General features: G+C 37.9%; 1 protein-coding gene across 3 annotated transcripts; it reads left to right on the top strand.

The window, feature by feature from the left end:
* The first annotated feature begins 5 nt into the window (after nt 1–5).
* SYAP1 (synapse associated protein 1) lies at nt 6–21937 on the top strand. Of its 3 annotated transcripts, none has more exons than XM_075175593.1 (9): nt 6–348; nt 5727–5845; nt 8138–8204; nt 9902–9975; nt 10321–10460; nt 12264–12409; nt 17396–17454; nt 18477–18627; nt 20776–21936. In XM_075175593.1, the coding sequence occupies exons 1-9, from the start codon at nt 123–125 to the stop codon at nt 20901–20903; spliced, it is 1110 nt and encodes a 369-aa protein (XP_075031694.1). In that variant the 5' UTR covers nt 6–122; the 3' UTR covers nt 20904–21936. The 3 variants fall into 3 exon arrangements, with proteins under 3 accessions (XP_075031694.1, XP_075031704.1, XP_075031713.1); XM_075175603.1 differs by having other exon boundaries at nt 20779–21935; XM_075175612.1 differs by lacking the exons at nt 17396–17454; nt 18477–18627 and having other exon boundaries at nt 14–348; nt 20776–21937.
* The last annotated feature ends 5270 nt before the right edge of the window (nt 21938–27207 follow it).

Genomic DNA, 27207 nt, shown 5'->3' with positions numbered 1-27207 from the left:
CGGGCGGAAGTGGCGTATGCGGAAGGAGCGGGCAGCCCGGGCTTCCGCGTACAGTTCTGCTCGCCCTTCGGCATTAGGAGTGCCCGTTAACGGCCGAGCGCGGCCGCCGCCGTTCCTGCGTCATGTTGCGCGGCCTGGGCAGCTGGTTGGGGCTGGAGCGGGCAGGCGAGGAGAAGCTGCTGTCGGCCGAGGAGAGGAGCAGCTCTGCGGAGGAGGAGGAGGAGGAGGCAGCAGCAGCAGCAGCAGCAGGAGCCGGCGCGGAGCCGGCCGTGCAGAGCTCGGAGGAGATGGAGGTGCAGGTGCAGGTGGACTCGGAGGCGCTCCTCAGCCAGGCCAAGGGACTCGGCAGTGAGTGTCCTGCCCCTCGCACGCCGGTGCTGGTGGGGACAGCGGGGCGGAGGCGGCCCGGCACCGCCAGCCCCGGGGCACACCCGCACCTGACTAGGAAGCGCAACTCGCGCGGCCCCTGCGGCTCCTCGCGGCCGAAGTGCCCCGCCCCCCCCCCCTTCGCTCCGCTCCCCCGCGGTAGCCTGGGCCGCAGGGGAGAGGTGTGGGGCTTCCCCCGGTCCCACACACACATCGCTGCTGGGGGCCTTCGTGCGAGGAGAAGGCTCGAGTAGAAGAATAGCTTCACTTGTTGGAAGGGTATGTCGTGCCCAGGCATCTTCACGCAGGAAGTGCTGCTATGGGTCTGTTTTAAAAAAAAGAAAACAGTAGCCTTAGCAGCAAAATACCTTTAGTGTGGTGAGAGCAGGCTAGTGAGTGGAGAAGTGAAGGGAGACCAGTTTACTGCACGTTTAGGGATTGGATAAGTATCAGTACTTATCATTGGCACATAAACCAAAGCTTTAGTTGAACCAAACGGTTATAGATAGGTTTTAAGATGAGTTAAGCATGTTTATTCTCAGTTCAACAAATGTAAAAGAAAAATCACTTTTCATCTAGATAGCTACAACTCCAGTGTAGCTTGCATAGCGATGCAAAATGGGGAACGCAGGTTTGAGGTGACCGGAATACGCTTTTAAAAAAGCAAAACTGCTCTAAAGCATATCTTTCCAAGTGTAAATGGTAATTCAGGTCAGTTTACCTAGTACAGAAAATGATCTCAGTGAAGAAGCGTTAAAAGTCATTCTTCCCTACCCTTTTTTATTTTATGTTTTCACGTATCTTTGTTTTGCATCTCTTTTAAATGATGTTTGTTAACTGCAGTCTATGGCATGCATCACTACCATGTAGTTTTTCATGCTGCTTGTCCAGTCTCTTCCACAGTTCTGAAACAATCCTATGCAATTGCTAAAGCTGGAAGTTTGGAAGTGACCTAATTCTATAATTTCATCTTCATTTCTCTGCATTTCTGAGATTCTTTTTAAATAGCAGTTACTGACAGTGAGAAATATTTGATTAAGTTGCTAACAATTCTGTGCACTGTTAAAGGATGTTGCCTCACTGGAGATAAAAATCCCATTTTAAAAAACTTGGATATTTAAAATATGAACCAAGTAAATGGCTGCAAGTGTTCCTTTCAGTTATCATCATTTTTCAGAATTGTTACTAAATGAACAGCATTTCTTTAAGTATCTCTTCAGTTGTCACTGTGGGAGAAGTGACGTATACATATAGAATAACCTACTTCATTAATTGGGGATGGGGTTTCTGTGATTTTTTCATAGGAAAGTAATGGGTTTTGATTATTTTGTTGAACTTGTCTGTAATGAGGCAAGGCTTACCTTACTATAGGTAGGAATTCTGCTTTACTATAGTAGATTCTGAGATAAAATTAATCCAAAGTACAGCTCCATACTCATTACTAAAGTGTTTTCTTACTGATGCTCTGAAATGCTGGATCAATATCAACTGAAAGGTTAGTCTAAGATGGTTCGTTACTGTGCTTTGCCTTGGGCTATCTGAGCTGCAGCAGATTATCTGCGTAGTTTGGTCAAATACTTGTCAGGTTGTTGTAAATTGATCCTAATCTGGTAGTCACCTTGATTGTTCAGGAAGGAAAAAAAGACTTTGAATTTTCAGGGGAAGAATAAGCATTGACTGTTACAGATATAATTTGCTCTAGAAATGAGAATGTGGTTTAGTGATCCATGCATTCATTGTCTGGACACCAGAGAAGATTGTGGTGGAAAGGCTTTTCTGTAAAGATTTGGATGTCACTGTTTTAACACATGATTACTCTAGAAATATCTGTATGACTAACAACCAGGGTAGCTGTGTGGAAAAACTCCCCTAGCACATAAAGAATTTTACTGGTAAAACTTACATATATTATTTTTTGCTCATTATCACATCATTACAAAGGTTGTGAGAGTTTGTCAATGTGAACTAATAATAGAAATATTGCTAGATACATAATACAGGCATAGATTTATAAGAGGAAGGGAAAATTTCTTGGTCATTTGAAAGTGGAAGTGTTGCTTTTCCACCACTGATTCTATTTTTCTAAGGCCAAGTACCACCTCTTACTGAGGTTTTTAATACCTCAAATCAGAACAATATTTGCCCTTAATGGAAATAAAAAGCATTTCACTCTTCAGACTGGTTCCAGGACTGGCCAAAACCACTTTGCCCAACAATACCAAAATGTCGCTAGACAGCAAATGTTTCGGTACCTTTTGCACCTAGAACAATTGCATAAGTGTTGTCGTTTAACCCAGCAGGCAGCTAAACACCACACAGCCATTCGCTCACTCCCCCTACCTCCGGTGGGATGGGGAGAGAATCGGGGGGGGGAGGGGGAAGTAAAATTCATGGCTTGAGATAAAGACAGTTTAATAGGACAGAAAAGGAAGGAAGAAAAATAATAATAATAAAAGAATATACAAAATAAGTGATGCACAATGCAGTTGCTCACCACCTACTGACCAATGCCCAGCCAGTCCCCGAGCAGCGATTGCCGCCACCTGGCCAACTCCCCTCAGTTTATATATGAGCATGACATCACATGGTATGGAATACCTCTTTGGCCAGTTGGGGTCAGCTGTCCTGGCTGTGCCACCTCCCAGCTTCTCGCTGGCAGGGCATGAGAAGCTGAAAAGTCCTTGACTAGTGTAAGCACTACTCAGCAACAACTAAAACATCAGTGTGTTACCAACATTATTCTCATCCTAAGTCCAAAACACAGCACTATACCAGCTACTAGGAAGAAAATTAACTCTATCCCAGCCGAAACCACGACAATATGAGAAAGTTTCCAGGAATACATAAAAAGATAATAAAAGCTGGTAGGGAGGAAACAATTCGGTAGGTTGCTGCTTCCTCTACTGTCATAAGGGGGACAATATATACGTCTATACCTAAAGTGTAGAAGATAGGCATTTTTTTTTATACAATGTGAAGCATGTGATGGGTTGTAAAGCCTGATAACAGATACGAAAGATGCCAGCAAGTACTTGAAGGAAGTTTGGTTGCCGCCATTCTGTGGCTTGTAAATGGAAGTTACATATAAAAAACTAGCTTGCTTGAGGGCTGGCTAGACCTCTGCATTTGTCAGTATTGATTTGCTGATATCATTAAAGAGAGAATATTTTATATGCCACCAAGATCAGTCATCTTTCCAAAAAGTGACATGAATGTTCCAAAGTAACTCATTCTACCAGTGGCTAACAACTATGTGTTAAAACAACTCCCATTTTTTTGGATGGTAATGTTATTTCTTACATTCCTAACCTATAAGGCAACTGGAATTTTTGTGACGTCTTGAGAAGGAAGGTGGTTTTTTGTTTATTTGAAATGCAAGTGCTGGTTTTTTTGAAAATCCCGTGTATAAAAGTCAAAGTTGATTTTCTGGAATAACTAAAATATTCTTACAATCCCGTGTGCTTTGCATTCTTACTAATGCCTCAAATATATCTTTGGTAGGTACTACGTAGTTTAGATCTACCATTACTACTTCTAACCCTAGAATTAGAATAGAATAGTATAGTTCAGTTGGAAGGGACCTTCAATGATTATCTAGTCCAGCTGCCTGACCACTTCAGGGGTGACTGAAAGTTAAAACATGGTATTAAGGTAATTGTCCAAATGCCTCTTAAACACTGACAGGCTTGGGGCATTGACAACCTCTCTAGGAAGCCTTTTTCAGTGTTTGACTATGCTCTCAGTAAAGAAATGCTTCCTAATGTCCAGTCTGAACCTCCCCTGACTGATGCAGCTTTGAGACATTCCCGGGCATCCTGTCACTGGATCTCAGGGAGGAGAGCTCAGCACCTCCCTCTCCACTTCCCCTCCCCAGGAAGCTGTAGAGAGCAATGAGGTTGCCCCTCAGCCTCCTGTTCTCCAAACTAGACAAGACCGAAGTCCTCAGCTGCTCCTCATAGGACATTCCTTCCAGCCCTTTCACCAACTTTGTTGCCCTCCTCATTCGAGGAGCTTCACATCCTTCTCAAATGGCGGGGTCCAGAACTGCACACGGTACTCAAGGTGAGGCCGCACCAACGCTGAGTACAGCGGGATAATCACCTCTTTTGATGGGCTGGCTATGCTGTGTTCGATGCACCCCAGGATGCGGTTTGTCCTCTTGGCTGCCAGGGCACACTGCTGATTCAAGTTGAGTCTGCTGTCGACCAGCACCCTCAGATCCCTTTCTGCAAGGCTGCTCTCCAGCCATTCCTCTCCCCGTTTATACTTGTGCCCAGCGTTACTCCATCCTAGGTGCAGAATCCAGCATTTGTTCTTGTTAAATTTCACGCCATTGATGATTGCCCAATGCTCCAATCTATCTAGAACCCTCTGCAATTATTGTATTATTATATTTACTATGGCACTTACTGACGTATCATTGTATAAACTGTAACTGTGATATTACAGTCATAATACAACTGTTTAAATGTAATAAAGTGCTTGTGACATCGTGTCACTATCTGAGAAATAAGCAATAACAGTGTTGTTTTAAGATGCTTTGTCAATAAACTGATATTTAATGTTTTTGAACGTTCATGATATACATCTTGCTGCTTGCAAGTTTGTTCTCCTTAATTAAGGCAATACAAGGCAACTGTCCGTGCTACATAGTTCTTTCCCTGCCACTTTTCTTCACTTCAGCACTGCTAATATAAAAAATGCTAGTTAGTCTTTGAAAATATTTGTTACTGCTGTTCTGAGACTGAACACATTCAGAAAAATAAGCAAACAGGCTCACAGTGTTTCTCACGGAGCTAAAAAGAGGAAGACAATGCAAAATAGAAAAGGGCAAACATCAAGAGCAGTGTCTATCTTAAGACTTTTGAAGGAATCTCAAGTGTTACTTGCGTAAAATTTTTAATGCGTTTGCTGCCTTACTTCATGAGACTATTGTGCATGTTGATTTTCTTAAAAAAATATAATTCTGTTTTAATACTGTTGCTAAAGTTATTTCAGAGAGATTAAGCAATAAAGTACTTAAATTAGGAAAGACACATTGCTTCAGAAAATTCATTGGAAAGCAATATTTCAAGGACCATTAGGAATGTTTGATTTAGTAAACAAGGTTCATGTATAAAAGTTTGATTTACAGAAAGTTGTGATCAAACATACAGTTTGATCATCATCACTAAAGAATATGAACTAGAAAAGCATAAATAGGATTTTGGGAGTTCTTTGTAGGCCAGAAGCTGGGTTGAATGAATTTAAAAGATGATTTCAAGTAGGTATCCAAATGTCTAAAGAGAAAGGAAAATCTAGTAAGAGAAGTGGATATAAAGAGATCTTTTTTCAGCTCTTTCTCTTCTCATCTGTGAAAGGTTACCTCTTCAATTTTGCCACTGCTGCTACAAAAAAGATATCTGAATCCGTTGCTGAAACAGCACACACGATAAAGAAGTCTGTAGAAGAAGGAAAAATCGACAGTATCATTGACAAGGTATTTTATTTCTAGATACTTGATCTGAAAGATCTGCTTGCTTACTGTTGTAATGTGTAGCAAATCTGGCATGTGATAACATTTCTTTAAGCTGGCTTTAGGAATTAGGTATTTCAAGAGCAGATATCTCCTGTCATGATAAATGATGTGACTGAAATATTTATTTAGGGTAGACATGCCAAAAAATGGTCACTGCTTTACTCAGTACTGCACCTGTGTTCCATTCCTTCAGGATGTAGATACACTGGAGAAAGACGAGAAGAAAATATGAAAAATGCTGGCGTAGGAGGAAAGGCTGGAAGAGTTAGTAGAGACAGGCAGTTGGGGCGTGTCTGGGAGATGTGTGGGTTGGGTTTTTTTCCCCAGTTTATTTAGGTGGAAAGAGGAGTGCCATAGCCTGCGTCTTAAATGCATCTCTGAAGCAAGATTCAGAATTAGCTCAGCTTTGTGGATATTGTATACTAAGACCCTAGAGCTATACAGGTATGGTTTCATAAGACCCAGTGAGTTAATGAAACAGCTTACTATTGTCCTGTTCTTTTCCCCCCGCCCGACCCAACTTACCTCTTGCTCTCCCTGTTCCTGCCTAGCTCCAGTGGCTTAACTTCTGCCAGCAAGTGTTCTTCCAGTGCTTTAAGTCATGAACTTGGCGGAAAGAAAAAAAAAAAAAAGCAGCAATAAGTACTATGTAGTGTTCTGTGTCTTTTAGCAAGGGGAGCGCGGAAGGGAAAGGGAAAGGGAACTGGCCAAAACCAACACAGCTGTAGTGGGACTGTGCATGCAGGCGTGTCAGACATGGGAGGTGCAGCCAGACCCCTTGTCCAGCTCCTGTCTCTCAAATACCCCTTCAGGGGAACTAAAGCGTTTCCTTTTTTTTTTTTTTAAATACAGTGAAATTCAGTTTCTTGATATAATTAGTTTTTATGTTGTCTTCCAAATTAATCATCAAATGACACTTCTAAATTTCTGTTACGATCAAATTTTTTCTCCAGATTTCATTGACTTTTTAGTGACAGCTGTCTATATATAATAGCAAAGTTATATTTCCTACTACAGTGTATTAGAGTCTAACATAATTGTGATCCACATCAAAAAGGAAAAATCGAGTAAGAAGGTTATTTGGTAATTTAATACACAAATAATAATGCTCATAAGAAACTGTAGCTAAGTACCTATAGCATATTTTATGCCTAAAATACCATTTTCTTTTTTCTGTGAATGCCTTAGAGTAATATGAATTCCCTGTTTTGACTAGTAAGTTTACATAGGGGAGAAACAGATTATAGCTATATCATCGTAAAGCTTTTGTCTTACACTATATAAATTATTTTATTCCATAAATACCAAAAATTCATATAACTTACAACCAGGAGGAACCACAATGATCTATTTGTATAACAGGCACTACAGTAGTTCTCTCACTGATATTAAACTGAAATGCAAGGTTGTTGAAGGAAAAAAATTTATAGGAATTTATCAGGATTTAGCTTGAAGACTTGCATGCTTTTTGGCAACTTGTTAAGCCATAGACCTCACTGTGTAAAATTTGTATTTTGCGAGTGGTTTAAGTATTCATTTCTAGCTTCATGGTTTTTTGCCTCTGCTCTCAACTACAGAACAACATTTGCATTGTTACTTCTAGATTATGGCATGCTGACTTCTGAGACCATTCTCCATGTTTTAATTCTAAATTCAATGTAGGATATTTCTGAACACATTTTTTTGATGAAAATTTGTCAACAACGTAAATGGAGAAATGATTTTATTTCAGCTAAGCATACATTCTGAAAATCATACTTAACAGTTTTACAAGTCTGATTTATTGCAATGGATATATTTCTTAGGCAACTCTTGAAACTTATTGTAAGGCCAAGGGTATCTTTAAGTGTCTAGTGCTTTAAAAACATGCTTAAATAGGTCTAAACAGTTAGTCTATGTTGTCTGTATTTGATATGGTAAGGCGGTAAGTGTATATGCATAGTGTGCTGATGTTCAAATTACCAGCTAGGATTTTCCTTTGTGTTTTTTTTTTTTTGTCCCCTGAACTTGATAAAACTATAATATAATTTTGAAAGCGTACACAATAGTTTAAACTTTTAAAGGTAAAATCAAATGTTTCAGAAAAAGAGGAATGTATGATTTACACGAAACACCTTTAATTAACTTCCAAAAAGTTAATTACAGGATATAAGAATATGATACAGCAGTGTATTTGAAAGCACTTTCAGAGTGAACATGAAACAAGAGGAGTGAAATCTTGTTTTTATTGTGGTTCCCTAATTTTTATTTTAGACAATTATTGGAGATTTTCAGAAGGAACAGAAAAAATTTGTCCAAGAGCAGCAAACAAAAAAATCAGGTAATGTATGCTTTTTTTGATAATGCATAACATTACATAAGCTAAAACTTGCTGGAAGCTGAATAATTGAGCTATATCTAAACCTAATCTATCAAAACTCTGTTTAATGAAACACATTATGGCAAAACTTAACATATATTGTGGAATAGGAAGATGACATTTTTAAGTGAAGTTAGTGTTACATTGTCTAGTTGGTTTAGATTTGCTTTTTTTAATCAAATTCAGCTTTATGAAATTAACTCAAAGTTCACTGTACTAGCAAAGCTGATCTCTTATTGCTTTGAATCTTAAGCCTGTGTATTTGTTGAAAACAGGCATGCTGATTACCTTTCTTTTGAGCTTTAGCAATCATGTCACATTTCCGTAACGAAATGAAAAACATAGGTTAGGGTTTGCACTATAGTATTTAATTAGTTTCTCTGTAGGAGTTCCTCTGCTTACATTAAAGGCATAATTGCTCTTTTGCTTTCCCATACGTCATTTGCTTTATAATTATCTGTGATCTAAATCCTTTGAGTTATCCACCCATGTACTATTGACATCAGTGGATCTATTTGAGACTTAAATTTTTTTTTTATACATTCCATTTCATCATTGGCTTTTATCTCTTTTAATGTGTTACCTGAATGCAGTAATTTCTGACAGTTTGAATAATTGATGGCTTTATTGTTAATCTTGAAAATGACTTGGTTTTAAATGGATGATGATAAAATTTTTCATACTGTCTGTTGTAGTGTGTTAGTCTGTTTCTTCTTGCGAGACTGCTTATGTGATTGTGTTGTCTGTATTTTTATCTCTTCGTCTCTGTTAGTAAACTTCGGCATCTGTTACTGTATTTCTACAAGTTTCATGAAAATAGGTAGCTAGATTGACGAAAGAAGGAGTAACAGATGGCCTAACTGCAAGAAGCATTAGCATCAGATGTGAATCTATGTGGTGAAAGAGTTTGCTGATGTCAGGTGCATAGGCAAATAAGCATTGTTAGTTTTAAGTGCACAAGAATTATTTGTTAACTGTTACAGGTGCATCATAATGTCTCTGTAGGCTGAATTTGCATTGACAGTGAAGAGATTAATAGATTTCTATACATCTACAATAGTTTATTTTCCTCTATGTACAGCCTACAGAACTAGTTTGGAAGTATCTGTGTAAATATATAAATCAGCTGAACTTGAGTATGCTTATTCAGTGTATAACATGTTGTAATTTATAACAAATTTATGACTTACTTTTCTTCATCATTAAAGTATTGGTGTCTTCTGGTTGTTAGAAAATTAAGACAATAGTAAATGATTTTGAAAACTCAGTTTAGACAAAGTTTACATGTTTAAAGTGAATCTAGAAATTTCTATTTGCAGGCAGCTTAACCAGTTATACATCGCTACTTCAGTAAGTAAACTAAGAGGCACCAAGTTCTGACTGAACAGACTGCAAAGAAATCCCCGCAGTTTTAGTTTTACAATAACAGAAATCAGCAACTATTTAATTTTTTTTTTTTTTTTACCTCTGATAAGCAAAGATCCATTTCTAGAGTTTCTCTCTTATGCCTTGAGTTTAGTTTAGGAAAAAGGAACAATGAATTTGCTTACTGGTATAAGTCTGCTTATTTTTGTGACGTTATATGTTACTTTATGTAAGGTGGTTGGATTTTTTTTTTAAAGTAATACAGGCAATTATTTTCCTCCCTTCAATAACAGAAGCAGCAGTGCCTCCCTGGGTAGACAGCAATGAAGAAGAGACAATTCAACAACAAATACTGGCCTTATCAGCAGTAAGTATTTCATTTTCTGTAGGATTTGAAATTCTTCTGTTGGAGAGGTTAAAACTTCCTTTTTTTTTTAAAGTAAGTTTGGCTGGCATTATTAAACTATGTATTTTCAGTATACTTCTTTTAATGTGTCTGTCACTGCACTGAGTGCAGGAGTAAAATGGTTCTTTCAGTATGAACTTGAGCCAAAGTAGATCCCCAATACAATTTTTTGTTTTTATAAAGGCTTTACAAGTTTGTGGTGTGATAGAATTATGTGGGAAGTGGAATTGTTTTCCTGGTCTTGTGTATGAAATATGATATCCTTTTTCTGATATCAGTTAATAACCATAAATATGTTCTTCAAAGGATAAAAGAAATTTTCTGCGAGATCCTCCAGCAGGTGTGCAGTTTAATTTTGACTTTGATCAAATGTACCCTGTTGCAATGGTGATGTTACAAGAAGATGAACTTCTCAATAGGATGAGGTTTGATCTCGTTCCCAAACAGTAAGTAATTTCTGCTGGTAACTATGTATGGTTGTACTCTTAATGTTTCTATAAATATTCCTAAATTACTTCTTTTCACTTCCTTCAATTCTTTATTTATGTACTTCCTCTGTATGTATTTTATATCTGCTAATTTCGAATGCATGGAATATTGCATGTGCATTGCAGTTTAGCAATTAGAGGAAAAAATAGAAGTAGATCTGTTAGACATTCAGAACTAATAAGGACCTGTTGACTTGAGTATAGGAGAGACCTTAAATTTTTCCATGTCCCCTGTGCTAAAATAATTGAAAATCTTTTTCCCAAACAAAGGTAAATGCAGCAAAAAAAATGTTCAGATCTATTGATGTAACTGACACCCCAAAAAGGTTATTAGAGATAGTCAGAGACCCCATGGAGAAACGGTAAAAGAATGCATCACAAAACAGCAGCAATGCAAGCAAGAAAAACTGGTTTGAATAGGCAATGGGAAAAGCTCTGTGTTGTGACTGCCTTCCTTCTAGTGGACCTAACTAAAAGATCCATAAGGTCTTTGTTCCAGCAGTTATGGCCTATTCCAGTATGGCTTCTTGATCCCAGCTTTATTCCAGTGCTGTTCTCCTTCTTTGCCCAGTCCCAGACTCTGCTCCTTAAGCTTGTTTCATAGATCAACATTCTTGTTAAGTAGGAGTTCCCAACATTAGTCTCTTGTCTAAGGATGGAAACAGGAAAGAAAACATCTTTCTTTGTGCACTTTTCTATCTTAAATCTCCTCCTTTTATAAGCCTTCCCAGCTCCTTATTTTATTTACACCCTTCCCTGCTATTCTTTGTTGCTGTCAGTCCTAAACCTCTGCCCATATTCCAGATCTTCATCAGATCTGTCTCTGATGCTCTGTCTTCAGCCTCTGGTCATGCTATTCTTGCCTATCCTACCCCATTGCTTAATAAGGTTTTTTCTGTTCTTAGTCTCAGTAGTCACTGTTTGTCTGAATGGGCGGGAAGGTAACTTCACTCGCTTCTTTCTTTCTTTTTTGACCTACACACATTCCTCCCCATGGGCCTTACCATTTCTGGCTTCTTTTCCCTCTGGGTTAAAATTGGGTCTTTTCTTGCTTGCTGGAGGATTATCAGAGGGAAATATTACCTAAAAAATGGGATAGTCTCCTGCTTACCAGAACTGGTCGTTTCCGAGATGGCAGTTTCTAGTTACTAAAGGTCCTGCGGACATGCTGAAAGATGTGAAGATAGTGAAATAGTTCTGCTGCAAACTAGGAATGGCTTCTGCCTATAGATCAAAGATGTTCCAGTTCTAACTGAGGTCTAGGGAAGATGTGATGAATATGGTTTGAAAATAATAGAATGTTGGTTTTAGAGAGTAAGTGAAGAGAACAGGGTTATTTGGCTTGTTAGGTTTATTTACATAATTTGGCAAGAGAGATGAAACAGCATGATATTGTTCCAGATTACATATTGCTGCATGCTGTTAAGCTTTTTCTAAAGAAATAACATTATTATTATTATTATTATTATTATTATTATTATTATTATTATTATTTATTATTAATTATTAATTATTATTAATTATTTTATTATTATTATGTTATATGTCCAAGTCCATTGTAACTGTCTTGTAAGAGATCAAGAACTTGTACAATGATGGATTTTTTTTAAACTGTGTTAATATCACAAATTGCTAAGTTTTTACTTAAAAGGCAGCTATGTCTACTCCTTTCCTCTGCATATTTAATTTTATTTCATCGCTAGATGGTAAAAGGAACCATATTTCCAAATGTAGTAATCAAAATCTGTTTGTTCTCTCTAGCGTAAAGGAGGAGGTGTTCTGGAGAAATTATTTCTACAGGGTGTCCCTAATTAAACAGTCTGCACAACTCACCGCACTTGCAGCTCAACAGCAAGCAGTAGGAAAAGAAGAGAACAAAGGCAGAGAAGAGGATAGTCAACTGAAAGGTATGGAAAGGATTTGTTTTAACACAGCTCATTAAGTTAATGTCATGCATACTGACTGTATACATTAGTCACATTGAATTTTTATCCTGGATTTCCTATGAAATGAGAGTTTCTCTCATCATACCTGGTCTGTTTGTCCAGATGAGGGAAGAGGGGGCTCCTAGTGCTTTTAAGCCGTTTTCCAATTTCAGCCAGAAGAGTGGAAATCTCAAGAGATGAAATTTTGTACTTGGCTTATAAGAGCTCAACACCACTAGTGGTCTCTGGTGTGCTTTTTTGTCTTGTCAGAAAGAAGTAGGAGGTACTTTTGGTTCACCTGATAAGACAACAGGTACTAGCCAACCCAGCCAGCTGGCATATGGTTTGCTCTTGGCTTTTGCTTAGGCCTTAGTCCAAACAAAGTTAGTGATATGGGGTTAGAATCACTCTGGTGATGGAGGCAGAGGTGCATGCAGGACATGAAAGGCACACAGTGTATTATAGAAATGGAGGAAGATAGGGACCAGGAGGCTACCTGGGATTCAACCTTGAGATGAAAAAGCCACTTCAATGTAGGCGTCTTCAGTTACACTGATCAGTTTATACCAATTATTCTTACTGACCCTCTTATGAACCATTGGGCATCTTTATCTGCATGCAAACAAATTCTGCAAGCAGCAATATATGCAGCTTAAAGAGTATAAAGCAGTTACTGGCTAAGACACAAAAGATAACTAGTAGCTCATTAAATCTTAGCTTAAGCTAGGTACGCTCACCACCCCTGGTAAGACACCTGAAGAATCTTGGCAGGCTGGGTAGGCATTAGGCAGAAGGAAAAAGCCTTTGCTGCACCATGGAACAGATTCTCATATGCCCATCAATAAATTATCATCTATGAAATCCATTAATGCTGATGTCCTGTTGACACTGCTGGCCTGACTGACAACCAACTGATCCCTGCCGAGTTGACTTCTTTTTCCCCCCTTTTGGATATAATATCTTTCCATATTGGTATTTTTCCTCTTGAGCCCTTGCACTGCTAATGATCCCATCTTTCTAATCCTACCTCAGTTTCTAATTTCACCTTTCTTATCTTTTTACAGATTTTCTCACAGGTCTTTTGCACAACTTGGCAATTTTCTGCACAGCCTGAGCTAAGGTTACTCAGCTGAGCCTTGGCTCCTTAGACACAGGCAGCTGAACCTTGGGGTGAAGTGGAAGTTACAATGGGAATTACAGAGCCAGGCTTGCATGTTGCATAGAAGATACCTTTTCAAAAAGGACTGTAGTAGTTTCCTTGAGCTTTTTTTTGTGTGTGTGCCTTTGCTGTCAGTTTGTCTTATTCTGTTTCTCATAGGTTCTGTTCAGAGCACGCATGTGTTGGCATAGGCAAGGTCCCCATCTAGAATGAACAAAATAGTTTTCTCTGAGTTAAAATCCAAGCAATGCTGACAGGACAGGTCACTCCAGAATCTACTTCAGACCAAGAGACACCAATTCTGACTACTTTTATCCAGGACAGTTGTTTATGTCCCGATGGGCTATGTACAATAAAATATTGCAGCAAGTCCCCATTTTGAACAGCATGCTGTCAATCATAGAAACACTACTCATGCTATTTCAGGCTTTGTAAGCTTAAAAAAAAATCATGGCCTCACTTGAGCATATTACATGGAGCACAGAAGAGATCTAGGCCAAATCTGTGCAAAGTGACCACAAGTCATGTGCCCACCAGAGTATGCTAGCCTTTGAGGAGAGTAGCTATTGCCAGCACACACCAGTGGGCTGTGGGGACCAGGGTTCCCTCCCTGGGAAGATTGACAAAGACAGTATAGAAATAGCCCAACATGATTTATGTGCTTACTATAATGATGTAATTCTTTTGCTCAGTGAATCTTCTTACTGTTTTTGTAGTTTTGTAAGCATGTTCTTTTCTCTCCATAGAAACAGAAGAGCAATAGAGGAAATGTGATTATATGGAGAAACAACTGATCAGTTTTGTGGAAGCTGAGACTTAATTTTTTTCCTTGTTAAATGTGCTACACTAACTCTTTTGTCTTTACCTTTCAGTGCAGACTGTATTTAGGCTCGTTTCCTACTTACCTGTTCATGTCATACCACTTCTACACTCCCACCATATTCAGCTCCCGTTTTTGTCATTTTCTGTAAGCAAATTGTGTTTACTGTTACCCTGTGCAGGTGCCGTCAACTCAGGAAATCACTGGGATTGTCATGATTTCGTAAACCTTTGCACCTAAGTGGCATCTAAATGTGTTTATCTAATTTTCTTTCTTTCTTGGATTTCTTTATTGTTGTGATTTTTTTAATCTTTTTTGGATTTCTGTTCCTCTGGGTTTTTTATGACACCAACTGATAGGATTATATTATAGACTATTAAGAGTAGTGACTGTCGTCTTCTCTGCTTTCTGTAGTGCCTCACAATAGATCTTTGAGTATTGGATCTTTTCATTTGCTACTGCATTTAGTCCTTTGAATAGAGGAAAAGGTTGCATTTGGAAAGATTAGAAACGTAAATAGAAGATATTTTCTTCACTGTTGTTTATAAGCATATTCTCTGTGAAGTCTGTTTACTATCAGTATGCTTCCCCTTTCCACTGAGTTTTTTATTTGATTTCTGTTTCTGCATATCATTGCTTCAGTAAACCAATTTCAGAAAAAAAGAAAGCTGACACTGTTGTGGCTGATTGACTAGTCAAATAGAAGTTACTCTGTCATTAATTACAATGCTGAAGGTTTCCTTTATGCAAGCTAAATATGTAGTTAAATGGGCAGTCTTAAACTGTAAGTTCCTAGGGCAGCATAACCTCCTTTTTTTTTTAACAGTACAGTAGTCACATTTGCCAAACTATGGCTGTTTTAATTGAAGTGACTCTACAGGAGAGATGGCAACTGACCCTATTGAACAACAAAACTGTAATCTTTGAGTCATCCAAACTCTTGGAAATTGCCAGTCAAAGAGAAAGTTGCTGGAGAGTATCCAAAGAGTTATTCTAGTAAAATTACCATTGTGACTGAAAAAAAAACATATCTTCATTTAAAAAAAAAAAAAAAAAAAAAGAGAGCGAGAGAAGACAAAAAAAAAAAAGCACTGTCTTTTGCCCTGTTGCGGATCTCATACAATTCAGAAGACCAGTATAGGATATGCAGATAAATTTACTGTCCTAATGACTGTATATTCTGTAATGGCAAAGATACATTTACCAGGCTGTAGTAAATACGTGTTTTATTTGATTCAAAAATTGCATAGATTTGGGAAGCTCTGAATCATCTGTTATTTTTGATTTAAATAACCTTTTTGAAGGTTGGATTCCCTAATTGGAGGCTAAAACGGGAAGTAATTGCCTTTTGGTAACTCTTCATAACATTCAGAGTTTCTTCTTAAAGCTGACTGATGTCTATAAAATAGAATTAATTGCCTTTCATTTTTATCTCTGTCTGTCTCCTCTTTACCTGCTGTTTTCACAAAGTTAAATTAGCATGGTTGGAAAGGAAAAAAGAAAGGAAAAAAGAAGGGACATATGGAAGACATTCCACATTCTAGTGTAGAGACTATATAAGATCTATTACAAAATGCCAGTTCTAGTCCTTCTCCAGTTATTAGTAACTATTTACTTGGGAATGAAGTTACCTCAGGGGCAGAGAGCACATCAGCAGTGGAAGAGACGATGCCAGGCTAGTAGATCCAGAACAGTGCTAATGGTATGTTAGTCACATCAGACTGGGCATGGCCCAGTGCAGAGCTGCTGTGCTGCTTCTGCGTGAGAGCAGCAGATGGAGCTTGAGGCACCTCTCTTGCACGGTGCTTTGGGCACTCGGTGCTGAACAGCTATGAGTTAGTGCCATATTCTACAACCTCCCCGAGCAGGGAGTGCTGGACCCTCTTTGGCTGTGGTGTTGCGTGCAATAACAGATCCTCTGAAGACTGGGAAGGGGAAGGAAGAGAGGATGGGACAGAGCAATGAGCATTGAATAGATGAGCTGTATAAGCAGTGACAGCTACCAATTAGGGAATTATTTTAATTAGAGCTGATCTTAATTTTAAAAATTAAACCTGAAAAAATTCCCCCTTCAGAAATTGCTGAGTAAGCAGGAAGGGTCTGCCTGGGCACACTGCAGTAAGCAGAGCTGCAAGCTCGGAGCTGCTTTGCATGTTTAAACAAATAGAACTGCTAAGCAAGCACTCCATCACTACCACAACCTGCCCAGTAGGTTAAATGTTCTTGCAGCCACCTGGCTCTTTACTGTGACTCCTCTGCCCTGCTAGTTGCATGAGGAGGAAAGCTGAGGTGTTCCTTTACCTGCCAAGAAAAAAGATCTGTCCTTGCTTGTAAACAATCGTTGTCTTCCTAGCACCATGCTACTAAATACAGAATGCACAGTGAGTTTTCTTAGGAAATTGGGAACAGCTTCTAGGGTTTATGTTTTTCAGTGACTTCCTTTGCCTGTGTGAAAGAAGGTAAGGCTGCGGAGCACTCTTTCCGTGTGCATCTGTACGTACAGATGTAGTCCGGTATACCCAAGAGCTAACTAGTGCCCATGTCAGTAGTAGTACCCAACCAGGGGAGTTTGAGAACTCCTATGATAGGCAGCAACTGGATTTCATGACCAAGTCTACACCTTTGTAACTTTAAAGATCTTGTGACATGTGGTGCAATCTGTGTTTTATAGAAGACACTCTTTCAAATTGCCAACTGTTCCTATTTACATAGTTCTTTGGATCGTTTTGAGGGGCAGAGGGGTTCCTATGATTTAAATTTGGAGTCATAATGAGGAAATGGTTTGCTAAATTTGCCTTAAGAGTAGAAAATTGCTTCTCTTCCATTTTGTTGTTGCAAATGCTTCACCTATGGCTGACTTCAGCCTTTAACCACCAGGATTCCTTAAAACTTAAAATACAATATTTCCTTGTACATTTAATAGCTATGCAAATTAAATGAGATCTTTATATATTTAAGTGTAATCTACCCTTTTTTTCCCTCTTGATAGAAACAGTACGGCCAAAAACACCGCCTGTTACAATAAAGCCTCAAATAAAATCTCAAGAGGTAAAAATGCTGTTATATTTTTTCTGGTATTTAGTATGTGAAACTGTTACTTAATAGGTAATTATGCATCCTTTTGAGTAAGTTGTGCTATGAAACCATAATAATATAATATCTGACAGTCCTAACCTGCTGCTGTTCTGCTGTGATATTAATTTTTAGTGCATACACTTTAAACTCATTTTCAGTAGAAAAACCACTAGTTTACCTGAAGAATACTTTCATTAGTATCCTGTACATTATAATAAAACATGTTTTTACTCTGAAGAGTGACATTTCCAAAATATTTCCAAAATGTTTGGAGTAGAAGGTTTGCATTATATTTAGACACGAGGGATGCCTGCATAAAAATATATTCATGTGCTATGTTCTGTCCAACTCTTCAGCAGTTGTCAGGCTTAACTATCGGAAATCTAAATGATGCATTGCAATAGCAACATTTTTTTGTTGCAATGGCAAGAAGAGTTTTGCTTGATGCTGCAAAAAACTTTAATTTAGACACGTAATGACCCTTGTTCATTTCTGGATTGTAAAATCAGTGCCAGAGAACACTCTTGGCAGAAGCAGAGCTGTGCATTCACTTGCCAATAATACGCAGTGGACTAAATTGAGCTAGGAAGATTTCCAGAGAACTGTCCTCTCTTAATCTTATTTGTGTGTAGGAAACTGTTACTGAATTGTGGTCAAAATTTAATATTAGTCTCAGGTACTGTTCTAAACTACTTATGAGTTTATTATTGTGTCTGAGGATTGCAAAAACAGAATTGAAGTTGTTAAGAGAACACAAAAAGGAGCCTAGGATGAAAAGCAGATCATTTTCAGTATAACTATCTAACATTTTTGTCTGTACAAAAATACTCTTGAAGAAAAATAGCCCATAAAAAAAATAGTTGTAAGAGTAATGCATTTAGTTTGTTTTTTTGCTGACTCTGTCTAAAGGCAGTCAGTCACATGAGTGGAAGTATGTATTGGTGACATTTTTTTCCCTTTTTTGGATGAGCTTATACAAAACTATCTTCCTACAGGATGAGGAAGAGATTTCCACAAGTCCAGGTGTATCAGAATTTGTGAGTGATGCTTTTGATGCCTGTAATCTGAATCAGGAAGACCTAAGAAAAGAAATGGAACAACTGGTGCTAGACAAAAAGAGAGAAGAGACACCTTCAGTAGTAGAAGGTAAAGCTATTATTACCTTCTGTGTCTTTTTCCTGGTTTTGTTTGGGATAGAGTTAATTTTCTTCCTAGTAGCTGGTATAGTGCTGTGTTTTGGATTTAGTGTGAGAATAGTGTTGATAACACACTGATGTTTTAGTTGTTGCTAAGCAGTGCCTACGCTATTCAAGGGCTTTCCAGCTTCCCATGCTCTGCCAGGTGCACAAGAAGCTGGGAGGGGGCACAGCCAGGACAGCCGACCCAAACTGGCCAATGGGGTATTTCATACCATATGATGTCATGCTCAGTACATAAGCTGGGGAGAGTTGGCTGGGGGGGCAACAATTGCTGCTTGGGGACTGGCTGGGCATCGGTCAGCGGGTGGTGAGCAACTGCATCGTGCATCACTTGCTTTGTATATTCTATTATTAGTAGTATTATTATTACTACTACTACTACTACTACTACTACTATTTTACTTTATTTCAATTATTAAACTGTTCTTACCTCAACCCATGAGTTTTCTCACTTTTACTCTCCTGATTCTCTCCCCCATCCCACCGGAGTGGGGGGGGCAGTGAGCGAGTGGCTGTGTGGTATTTAGTTGCTGGCTAGGGTTAAACCACGACAGTCTTAAATACAGTAATTCTAAGATAGGTTGATTTAAGAAAAAAATCATAATTCAATTTAGGGAAGTAGATTTGTGACCATTTTTCAAAGTGTATGAAACAACCGGCAATGAAATATTGCAGAAATTAATGACAATTCTTACCACAGTTGAACCACGTCTTATACAGAATGTTAGCTGTGAGAAGTTTAAATCCAAAGAACCTAACAATTTTTAGGTGGCTCTTTTATGAAGGTGACAGTGGAGTATTTTTTTCTGTCTACCTCCTCCTTTCCCTGCCTTCTCTTTCATAAGTTCTTATGTGTACGAATTTTTCTTTCTCTAATTGACATCCTTGTAGGTGAAGTACAGCATTTGGAAGTCAGGCTATGTTTTCTTCTTGTGACACCAGCTAAAAAGGCGGTATTTGCACCAGACTGTGAGCTTACAGCCTCTGCTGTAAAAGGTTTACATGCATTTGGAACAGTTAAATTTTAACAAATGGCTTTCAGAATGATGAGAAGAAATAAAGTGGGGCTTATACTTAATTCAGAAGAACTAATATCAGTGTAAAAAGCATAGAAACCATCTGTGATGATGTTACTCTGGCCATACACAATGAACTATTTACTATAAGGACACTTGTGTATGTAGGTGCTTATCATAATACAATTTTCAGAATTCATCTTACAATGTGTTTTGGACATTGCTGAATCCTTGTTTTCTGGAATTGTTATTTTTTCCAATGCATAGCCAAGCTTGAGGTATTCTTAAAAGTAGTATCAGTTCCTTGCATCTAGCTTTTTGATGGAAGTGTTTCAATAAGTCATTAATGTGTAATTTGTTCAGGGAAATCTCAGCTGGCCTTACTGACTTGGACTATGGAATTACGTACCTTCATATCTAGGCTGAAGTACTAACCAACATGTAACACATCAAACACCCATCTCCTCCCCCATACTCTTGCATATGATAGGTAGAGCTAATTAAAACAGAGATTAACAACACAGGAATGCCTTCTGACTCATTTTTGCCGTGAAGTACGAAATATGATTACCTTTAACACTGATTAAATGAGCTTGCCTAGCTACAAATGTCAGTGAGGAGAATTCCTGCTTCTTTTTTTAAATTATCCACAGTATTTGATCTTGATTTGGTTTTGGTTTTTTTTTTCCTAACAGTGTATTCAACAAACTTATAAACTTCATTCATTTTTTTCCGGAGATTTAAAAGTACAAAAGGAGATTTAGCTGATAGTAGACTGAAATACTGTAGGAAATGAGCTTGCAAAGGGACGCTTGTTACGTCTAAGATGCATATTTGCTTTTTATGTGTTTATTATAGTATGCACATAGGAACATAGATTTGTATATTAATTCATTCTTATCTGTGGTCAATAAGAAGATGAAATTTCTGATCCTGAAGTTTCTTTAGTTTTTAAGGAGAATTGTCCATAAAGTTCAGGGCCTATAAGAGAGATTCAGTGCAAGTTCATCTAGTTCTATATAAATAAGCAACATTCTATATTATCAGTTTAATTCTTACACATCTTTTATCTCTTGTAGAAGAAACTGCTGATTGGGAAAAGGAATTACAACAAGAGCTTCAAGAGTATGAGGTGGTGACGGAATCAGAAAAGCGTGATGAAAATTGGGATAAAGAAATAGAAGAAATGCTGCAAGAAGAAAATTAAGCATTTTCATAAAATCACTATAACCCTAAGCTTTTTCTGAGGACTGACATGGATTTCTGCTTTCATATTTTGCTTACGAAAGATCTTCAAAAGACATAAAAGAATCTAAAATCGTTATAATTCCATATGGGGATACAGCCATTATTTCTGTTCTTTCTATGAGCAGTTTCTGAACTTCTACATTCTTCAAAAGAAAAAAAAAGAGGAGACAGACACTGCAGGTTATATGTCATAATTAAAAGTGATAACATTATTACATGAAGCAACACTTTAGTTTGAGGCATTTCTAGGTGGTCAAGAAGCTCTACAAAGAGATTTCTAAGGATCTCAATTTGTTTGTCTACAGCCTTCTGTTTGGGATTAAAAATGGATGTTGTAAGTAACTTAGTCCTTCAAAATAACTCTCATACCGTTTGCACTCTGATCCCTGTATAATCTGTAAATGTGTCCTATTTTTAAGGTACTTGTGGCTAGTTGCTTTCATGTGTATTTAAGTTCCTTAATATATGTAGCCAAAGAATTTATAGAAAACCTTATTGAGTAACTTCCAATAATTTGTTATTAAAAAATACTAATTCAGATTCCAAAAGAAGTACTGATTAATTATTGATCAGATACGATTAACTGGCAAACATTTAAGCATTTAAATAAGAACAAAGTTATTAACTGCTTGAATTAAACTGTTCTTTTTGTTAAATCATCATATTAAGATACTGCCTTTCCCCACAGAGAGAAATGCTTTAATGCATTCTTTCTTCAGAAGACTGTTATGTTTCCATTTAATTTTGCTGTCTGAGTGAGAGCAAATTAAATGTTTCTCTTTATTTTAAGTGCTGAAACATTTATGTAAAACTTCAGCTGGTTTGGACATCTTTATTAAATATTGTAGATATGTATAAAATTGGCTCATTTATTTGGCGGGAGGGCAGAGTGAGGGGCAAACATATTTCAGACTTATACAGATTTCAAAAATATACTTTGTCATGGTGCTTAAGACATGGAATTTAAATAAAAAATAGTTTTCTTAAAAAGATTTTTTTGATTCTTCTTAGGTATCTGGATGTTTCCTGTAGTTTTACCATCAAGTCCGTATCTTTATGTGTATAAATGAAAATTTGATGTTCTATTTGTCATCTATTTCATAAACTTTTGTGACAAAACATTCATGAAGTTCCAAATATGAAGGAAAAAGGGTGAAATGAAGTAGGTAGGAGCCATCAAGCACAACTGAATTATAAGCATGTTACATACAGTAAGCTCTGTCTTAATGACATAATTCTGCAGAAAACTTTTGTAAAGAGACTGAAAAGATTATAGCTTTAATTATTCAGTCAATATTCATCCCATGGGAATTGAAGAGAGCTAAGTAGTTTTAACTGCTGTTAACTGTAAGAAAGGACTATTTAAAATTGTCTCTATTAGCAACTTGGACAGAAAGCCCTCCTGTATTTCTCATTGTGGAAAATGAATTGTTTCAAATCTGCATACATTGGACTTCTCAAAGTAGTTTCTTTGAGAAGAAACTACATACATACATACGCTTGTTCAACTACAAATCATCTTAAGCACAATTTGTATTTTTATAGTGTTTTTCACTTTTATTTAACAGATGCAAGATAAGTCATGGTAAATAAGGGGTACTTTAGGAGCTTTTTATATCTGGGATTAATTAAAGGCCACAAAAGTTAAATCTGTTGCGCTCATAAAAATGAGACTATTCAAAGTTCAATGTTTACGCGACAAATACAACTGCTCACATATTTCAGCTGGAGACATTAGAATCTGTCTACTGTACAGTTTGACACGACACCTTCTAAAAAGACAGGTAGTTCTATTCTGACAGTGGCAAATCTTCCCCAGAGGACTGAGAGCGCAAAATCACTGCTCCAAATGTCTGCTTTCTTAAAAACCAGCCTGATCATTCCTAGTGTTTTCAAATATATGACAGACTTATTTGCATGGGGTTTGCCCATCAAGCCTCATCTTCCTTTTCATGTAAGCATAGCCTATATAATGGTTATAGATACTAAACTCCATCTTTCATAAAAGATGGCTCCTACATATGTTTTCCAAGTCTCATGAAAAGCAAGTATGTCTGAAAAAAAACACTATTTAAATTTGCGTTTAGAAAGGCAATAATGTAGCAAGGCTTAATCTGACCTGAGCTCTGAAATAAGTTTTGTGTAATCCTGCAGTTTTCAGGACTGGCCCATGCCTTTCATTTAGGTTAGAGCTACAAGCGTCTAGCAGTTTTTATTGTGCATGGTAAGAGGGAAGGTCTCTGCATTCCACTTGTCACACGAGATGAACATAGGTAGACCTCTTCATGTTCATGCAAATTTTGTAGGTCTTCGTAGCCCAAATGTGTCTTAATAATATACTTCATAAGCAAGTATGCTGGCATTTTCTTAACAGCATCATTCCAAGCACTGGGATGGTGCAGGTGCTAAAATCTAGCAAAACTACAACAGGACGAAACCAAGGACAAAACCAAAAGAAACCAAGAATGAATCTAAATAATACCAACCTGTGGAGACAATGTAACAGAAAATGCAGTTGTTTAAAACATTGAGGAAAAGCAAACAAATAAAAAGATTGTTAACAAGTTTTCTTAAAAGCAGCTAATGGAATTAACCTTTGAGAAACAGGGAAAAGATTGCCCGGGAATCATTTAGGTTAGCTTAGAATAGTGATACAGCTTTCTGCTGAGATACCAACATCTCTGGTTATTCTGTGCACCGAAGCATCCTCTTCCACTATTCGTTTCCTAGTCTAGTTGCTGTTAGTTAATATGTGTGTATGGAATTTTTTGATTCAGTAATTTGTTTGGAGGAGGAGGAAGAGGAAAGATCGTAAAATCCTGGAATAAAAAAAGTGAGTAGAATGTTCCCCTACATTTTTATTCGATCATTTACAGCTGTTCTCTAAACAAAGTTAACCAAAGCTTTCTATTTCCTGAATTATTTCAGTAAACTTTGAATTTCTTTAGTTGGTCACTTCAGTTGGGTCATGAAAGTATTTTTTTCCTCCAGGCTGTTTGGTTATCTCGGTGTCCGTGTGGTGAGGTTAGGTATGTAGTACTGAAGCACAGGATGTCAATCTTAACCTCATGCGTTAAAAGAATAATCCTATGTACAGGAGGATGTCACCTGACCATGAGATGCATCCTTGAACTCTTGGCTGCTCACATATTATTGACTTTTACTTTGCAAATAGCTGTTACATAAAAGGGAACGAAGTGTGTCTGGTTACTTACTGGTGCACTGCCAAGCAACAGCAGCCACATCGGGCCCTCAGTCCCTGCACTGTATCTGGAATCCAGTTGTACCATTACAGGGTCAGGAACCACACTGATAATGGTCTGGGTTTCGATTCAGCAGAAGTTTAGAAGAAAGATGTACTGTATGGCCTGATGCTGTAGGTCGCAGTAAGTGCTGACCGATATCTCTGTAACAACTGCATAGTAGCCTAGCCTTAAATGATGTTATCCATCCTAGTTTTTTTTCCCGAACTACTCATTTTCAGTGTTTTTTACCTTTGTTTTAAACATTAGTGGTTTTTTAGATCAGCGTTCCAATTTTTTAAACGAAATGGCAAGTTACTGTGAATTAATTTCTTGCTATGTTTTCTTTGTATTATATTGAAGTTAATTATTTGAGAAAATAACAATTCCTACAAAACATCAGAAGATGTGCATGGCTTCATTTTCTTCTCAGTATAGCCCAGTATTGGCTTTTGTCATGGTTTAACCACAGCCAGCAACTAAACACCACACAGCTGCTCGCTCACACTCCCCGCTCTGGTGAGATGGGGGAGAGAATCGGGAAAGTAACTCGTGGGTTGAGATAAGAACAGTTTAATAAATGAAATAAAATAAAGTAAAATAGTAGTAGTAGTAGTAGTAATAATAATAATAATAATAATAACAAAAAATACACAAAGCAAGTGATGCACAATACAATTGCTCACCACGCACCAAATGATGCCTAGCCTGCCCCCCGGCCAACTCGCCCCAGTTTATATACTGAGCATGACGTCATATGGTATGGAATATCCCTTTGGCCAGTTTGGGTCAGCTGTCCTGGCTGTGCCCCCTCCCAGCTTCTTGTGCACCTGGCAGAGCATGGGAAGCTGAAAAGTCCTTGACTAGGGTAAGCACTGCTTAGCAACAACTAAAACATCAGTGTGTTATCAACATTCTTCTCATCCTAAATCCGAAACACAGCACGATGCCAGCTACTAGGAAGAAAATTAACTCCATCCCAGCTGAAACCAGGACAGGTCTATATATATACATTTGAAGATCATGCATATATATAAATGCAAACCCACATCTATTAGTGTGTCTAAATATATTTTAAAAATCGCAATGTACTTTTTTCCTTTTCAGCTTCTACTTTTAAGTAGATACCATTGCGAGAGGAGGAGCAACCAAAATAATTATCATTAGTTTGTCACTCCATCATTTTTAATGAGACAGCGCTCTGTAGAAATTATCTTGGAAGAATGACTCACTTGCTTCATTTCATAAAAGCCTGGTTTTCATTATGGCATAGATTGGGAACGTTTTCCTTTGCTAACTCAGGGATTCACGAAGCTATGACAAACCTCTCCAGATACACTTGGGAGGTATGCTTAATCCAAAACTACATGGGCAGAAAGTTTACTTTTTCTCAGTATAAGTGGTCCTGACAAAGTAGGGAAAGACAGAAGAAAAATGCAGTGAGTTAAGGGTTATATATAAAATTAGAAGAATAAAGATTTGATGCCTGCTTTGATATATGATGCTCTAAAGAAAACCATGTTTAGTGTGGTTTTTTTTCAATTGTATGCATGCACAAAACCTTAATTCTGCAGTTGCTTTGATTTATTCGTTCTCTTAGCTATGGTTTCCATACTCAAACTTGAAGGTTTCAGAGCCAGATAAAGCTACTGTTTCTCTGCATTTCCTATCCTTCCCGAGGAGAAATGAGACAAATTTACCTCACAGTCAAATAATGGCCAGCGAATAGAGTGATTACACCCAGCTTCTTGTCCCACTTAATTACAGAAATGTTTTCATGCTGGCCATGGGCCCTTTCGTGACTTTGATGCCTGCAATCTAAACATCAAACAGTTTTGCTTTTGCCATATCGTCACCGCCTTGCATCCTGTATCATGTGTAACAAGACTTTCAAGCCCATCATGTGTTGAGTGGATGAAAAGTGCTGCTGTAAGACCATTACTGGGTGGAGAGGAGCCTCTGCAGACATTTAGTGTGGATGTGGAGACAACAATCTCTCTCGGTGGGATGTGGTGTCAAAGAATTAGTGGGCATGTGAATGAAAGAGCTGAAACCACTACTTTTGATGCCCAATAATTAAGCAGCTTCTTGGAAATGGCCATTTGGGTGGAATATCTACTCGGCTGCTCCTAGTGTATAGTCCAGGACCGTTCCTCCCTCGCACGAGCAATCTCCAGCAGGGTCATTAACAGGGCACAACTGCAGGTATGTTCTCATCCTCCTGTCAGTACCTGTATTTACTTGCAGGAGTGGAATATGAATTTCCAGTACTGTTGATATGCACTTTGCTGGTAAGTGCATTTTTGAAGGAAAACAGTTCACAAAAAACAACAGAGACACATAGGGAGAGAACCATAAATGTAGCTGAAAATACTGAAAGTAGTTATTTTGTTCAATTTCATGTTTGTGTTCTTCAGAGGACAACAGCACAGGAAGCAATCAGTGCACCAGAGATCTGTGACTGAGGTTGGAAGCTGATGGTACTTCTCTCGCTATGCCTGCAGCAGCTATCCTCAAAACAACCTAAATTTCTGTAAAAAATTACTTACTAGGAAGCAGCATCTTTCTTCACAAAATGATTATAATTGATCTGTGTCCCTGTATCAACAGAAAAAAAAAACCCTGCCAGTTCAAGTGTGAAAATTACTGCTGGAAAACTCTCTCCAGCTGTTACTGCTCTAACATCTGGTAGTTTTTGAAGAAAACTTTTGTTCCTCTTGATGGAATGGCCTCATGCCTGCTTCTGCTGCACAATGTGTGCTAACCTCTCAGGCACCCAAATTCACCAAAATAGGCCTTATAATGAAGTTTATTATGGTAGAGGCTTACAGCCAGCAAGAACTCTGTGCTTCTTTATTCCATTCTCTCTCAAAGTAGCTCGTATTTGTAATTAAACTTCCTGCTATTCCAAAAAGTGCCTATCGGGGAGGGGAAGGAGGGCATAAGAGTAATTTATGTTTTACTATATATATACACTTTCAAATAATGCTTGGGAGAAATTAAAAGTAATCTTAAAAGCCC

This window comes from Calonectris borealis, chromosome 1, assembly GCF_964195595.1.
Source record: "Calonectris borealis chromosome 1, bCalBor7.hap1.2, whole genome shotgun sequence".
Classification (NCBI taxonomy): domain Eukaryota; kingdom Metazoa; phylum Chordata; class Aves; order Procellariiformes; family Procellariidae; genus Calonectris; species Calonectris borealis.
The sequence above is the reverse complement of the archived record's forward strand: the minus strand, read 5'-3'. Positions and strand labels throughout refer to the sequence as shown.

Bases quoted from the DNA above. Each gene is read 5' to 3' on its own strand.
- SYAP1 (XM_075175593.1), top strand. From the start codon at position 123: ATGTTGCGCGGCCTGGGCAGCTGGTTGGGGCTGGAGCGGGCAGGCGAG. The intron at 10,461-12,263 runs GTAAGTAATTTC...TGTTCTCTCTAG, and splicing joins TTTGATCTCGTTCCCAAACA to CGTAAAGGAGGAGGTGTTCT. The intron at 17,455-18,476 runs GTAAAAATGCTG...ATCTTCCTACAG, and splicing joins CTCAAATAAAATCTCAAGAG to GATGAGGAAGAGATTTCCAC.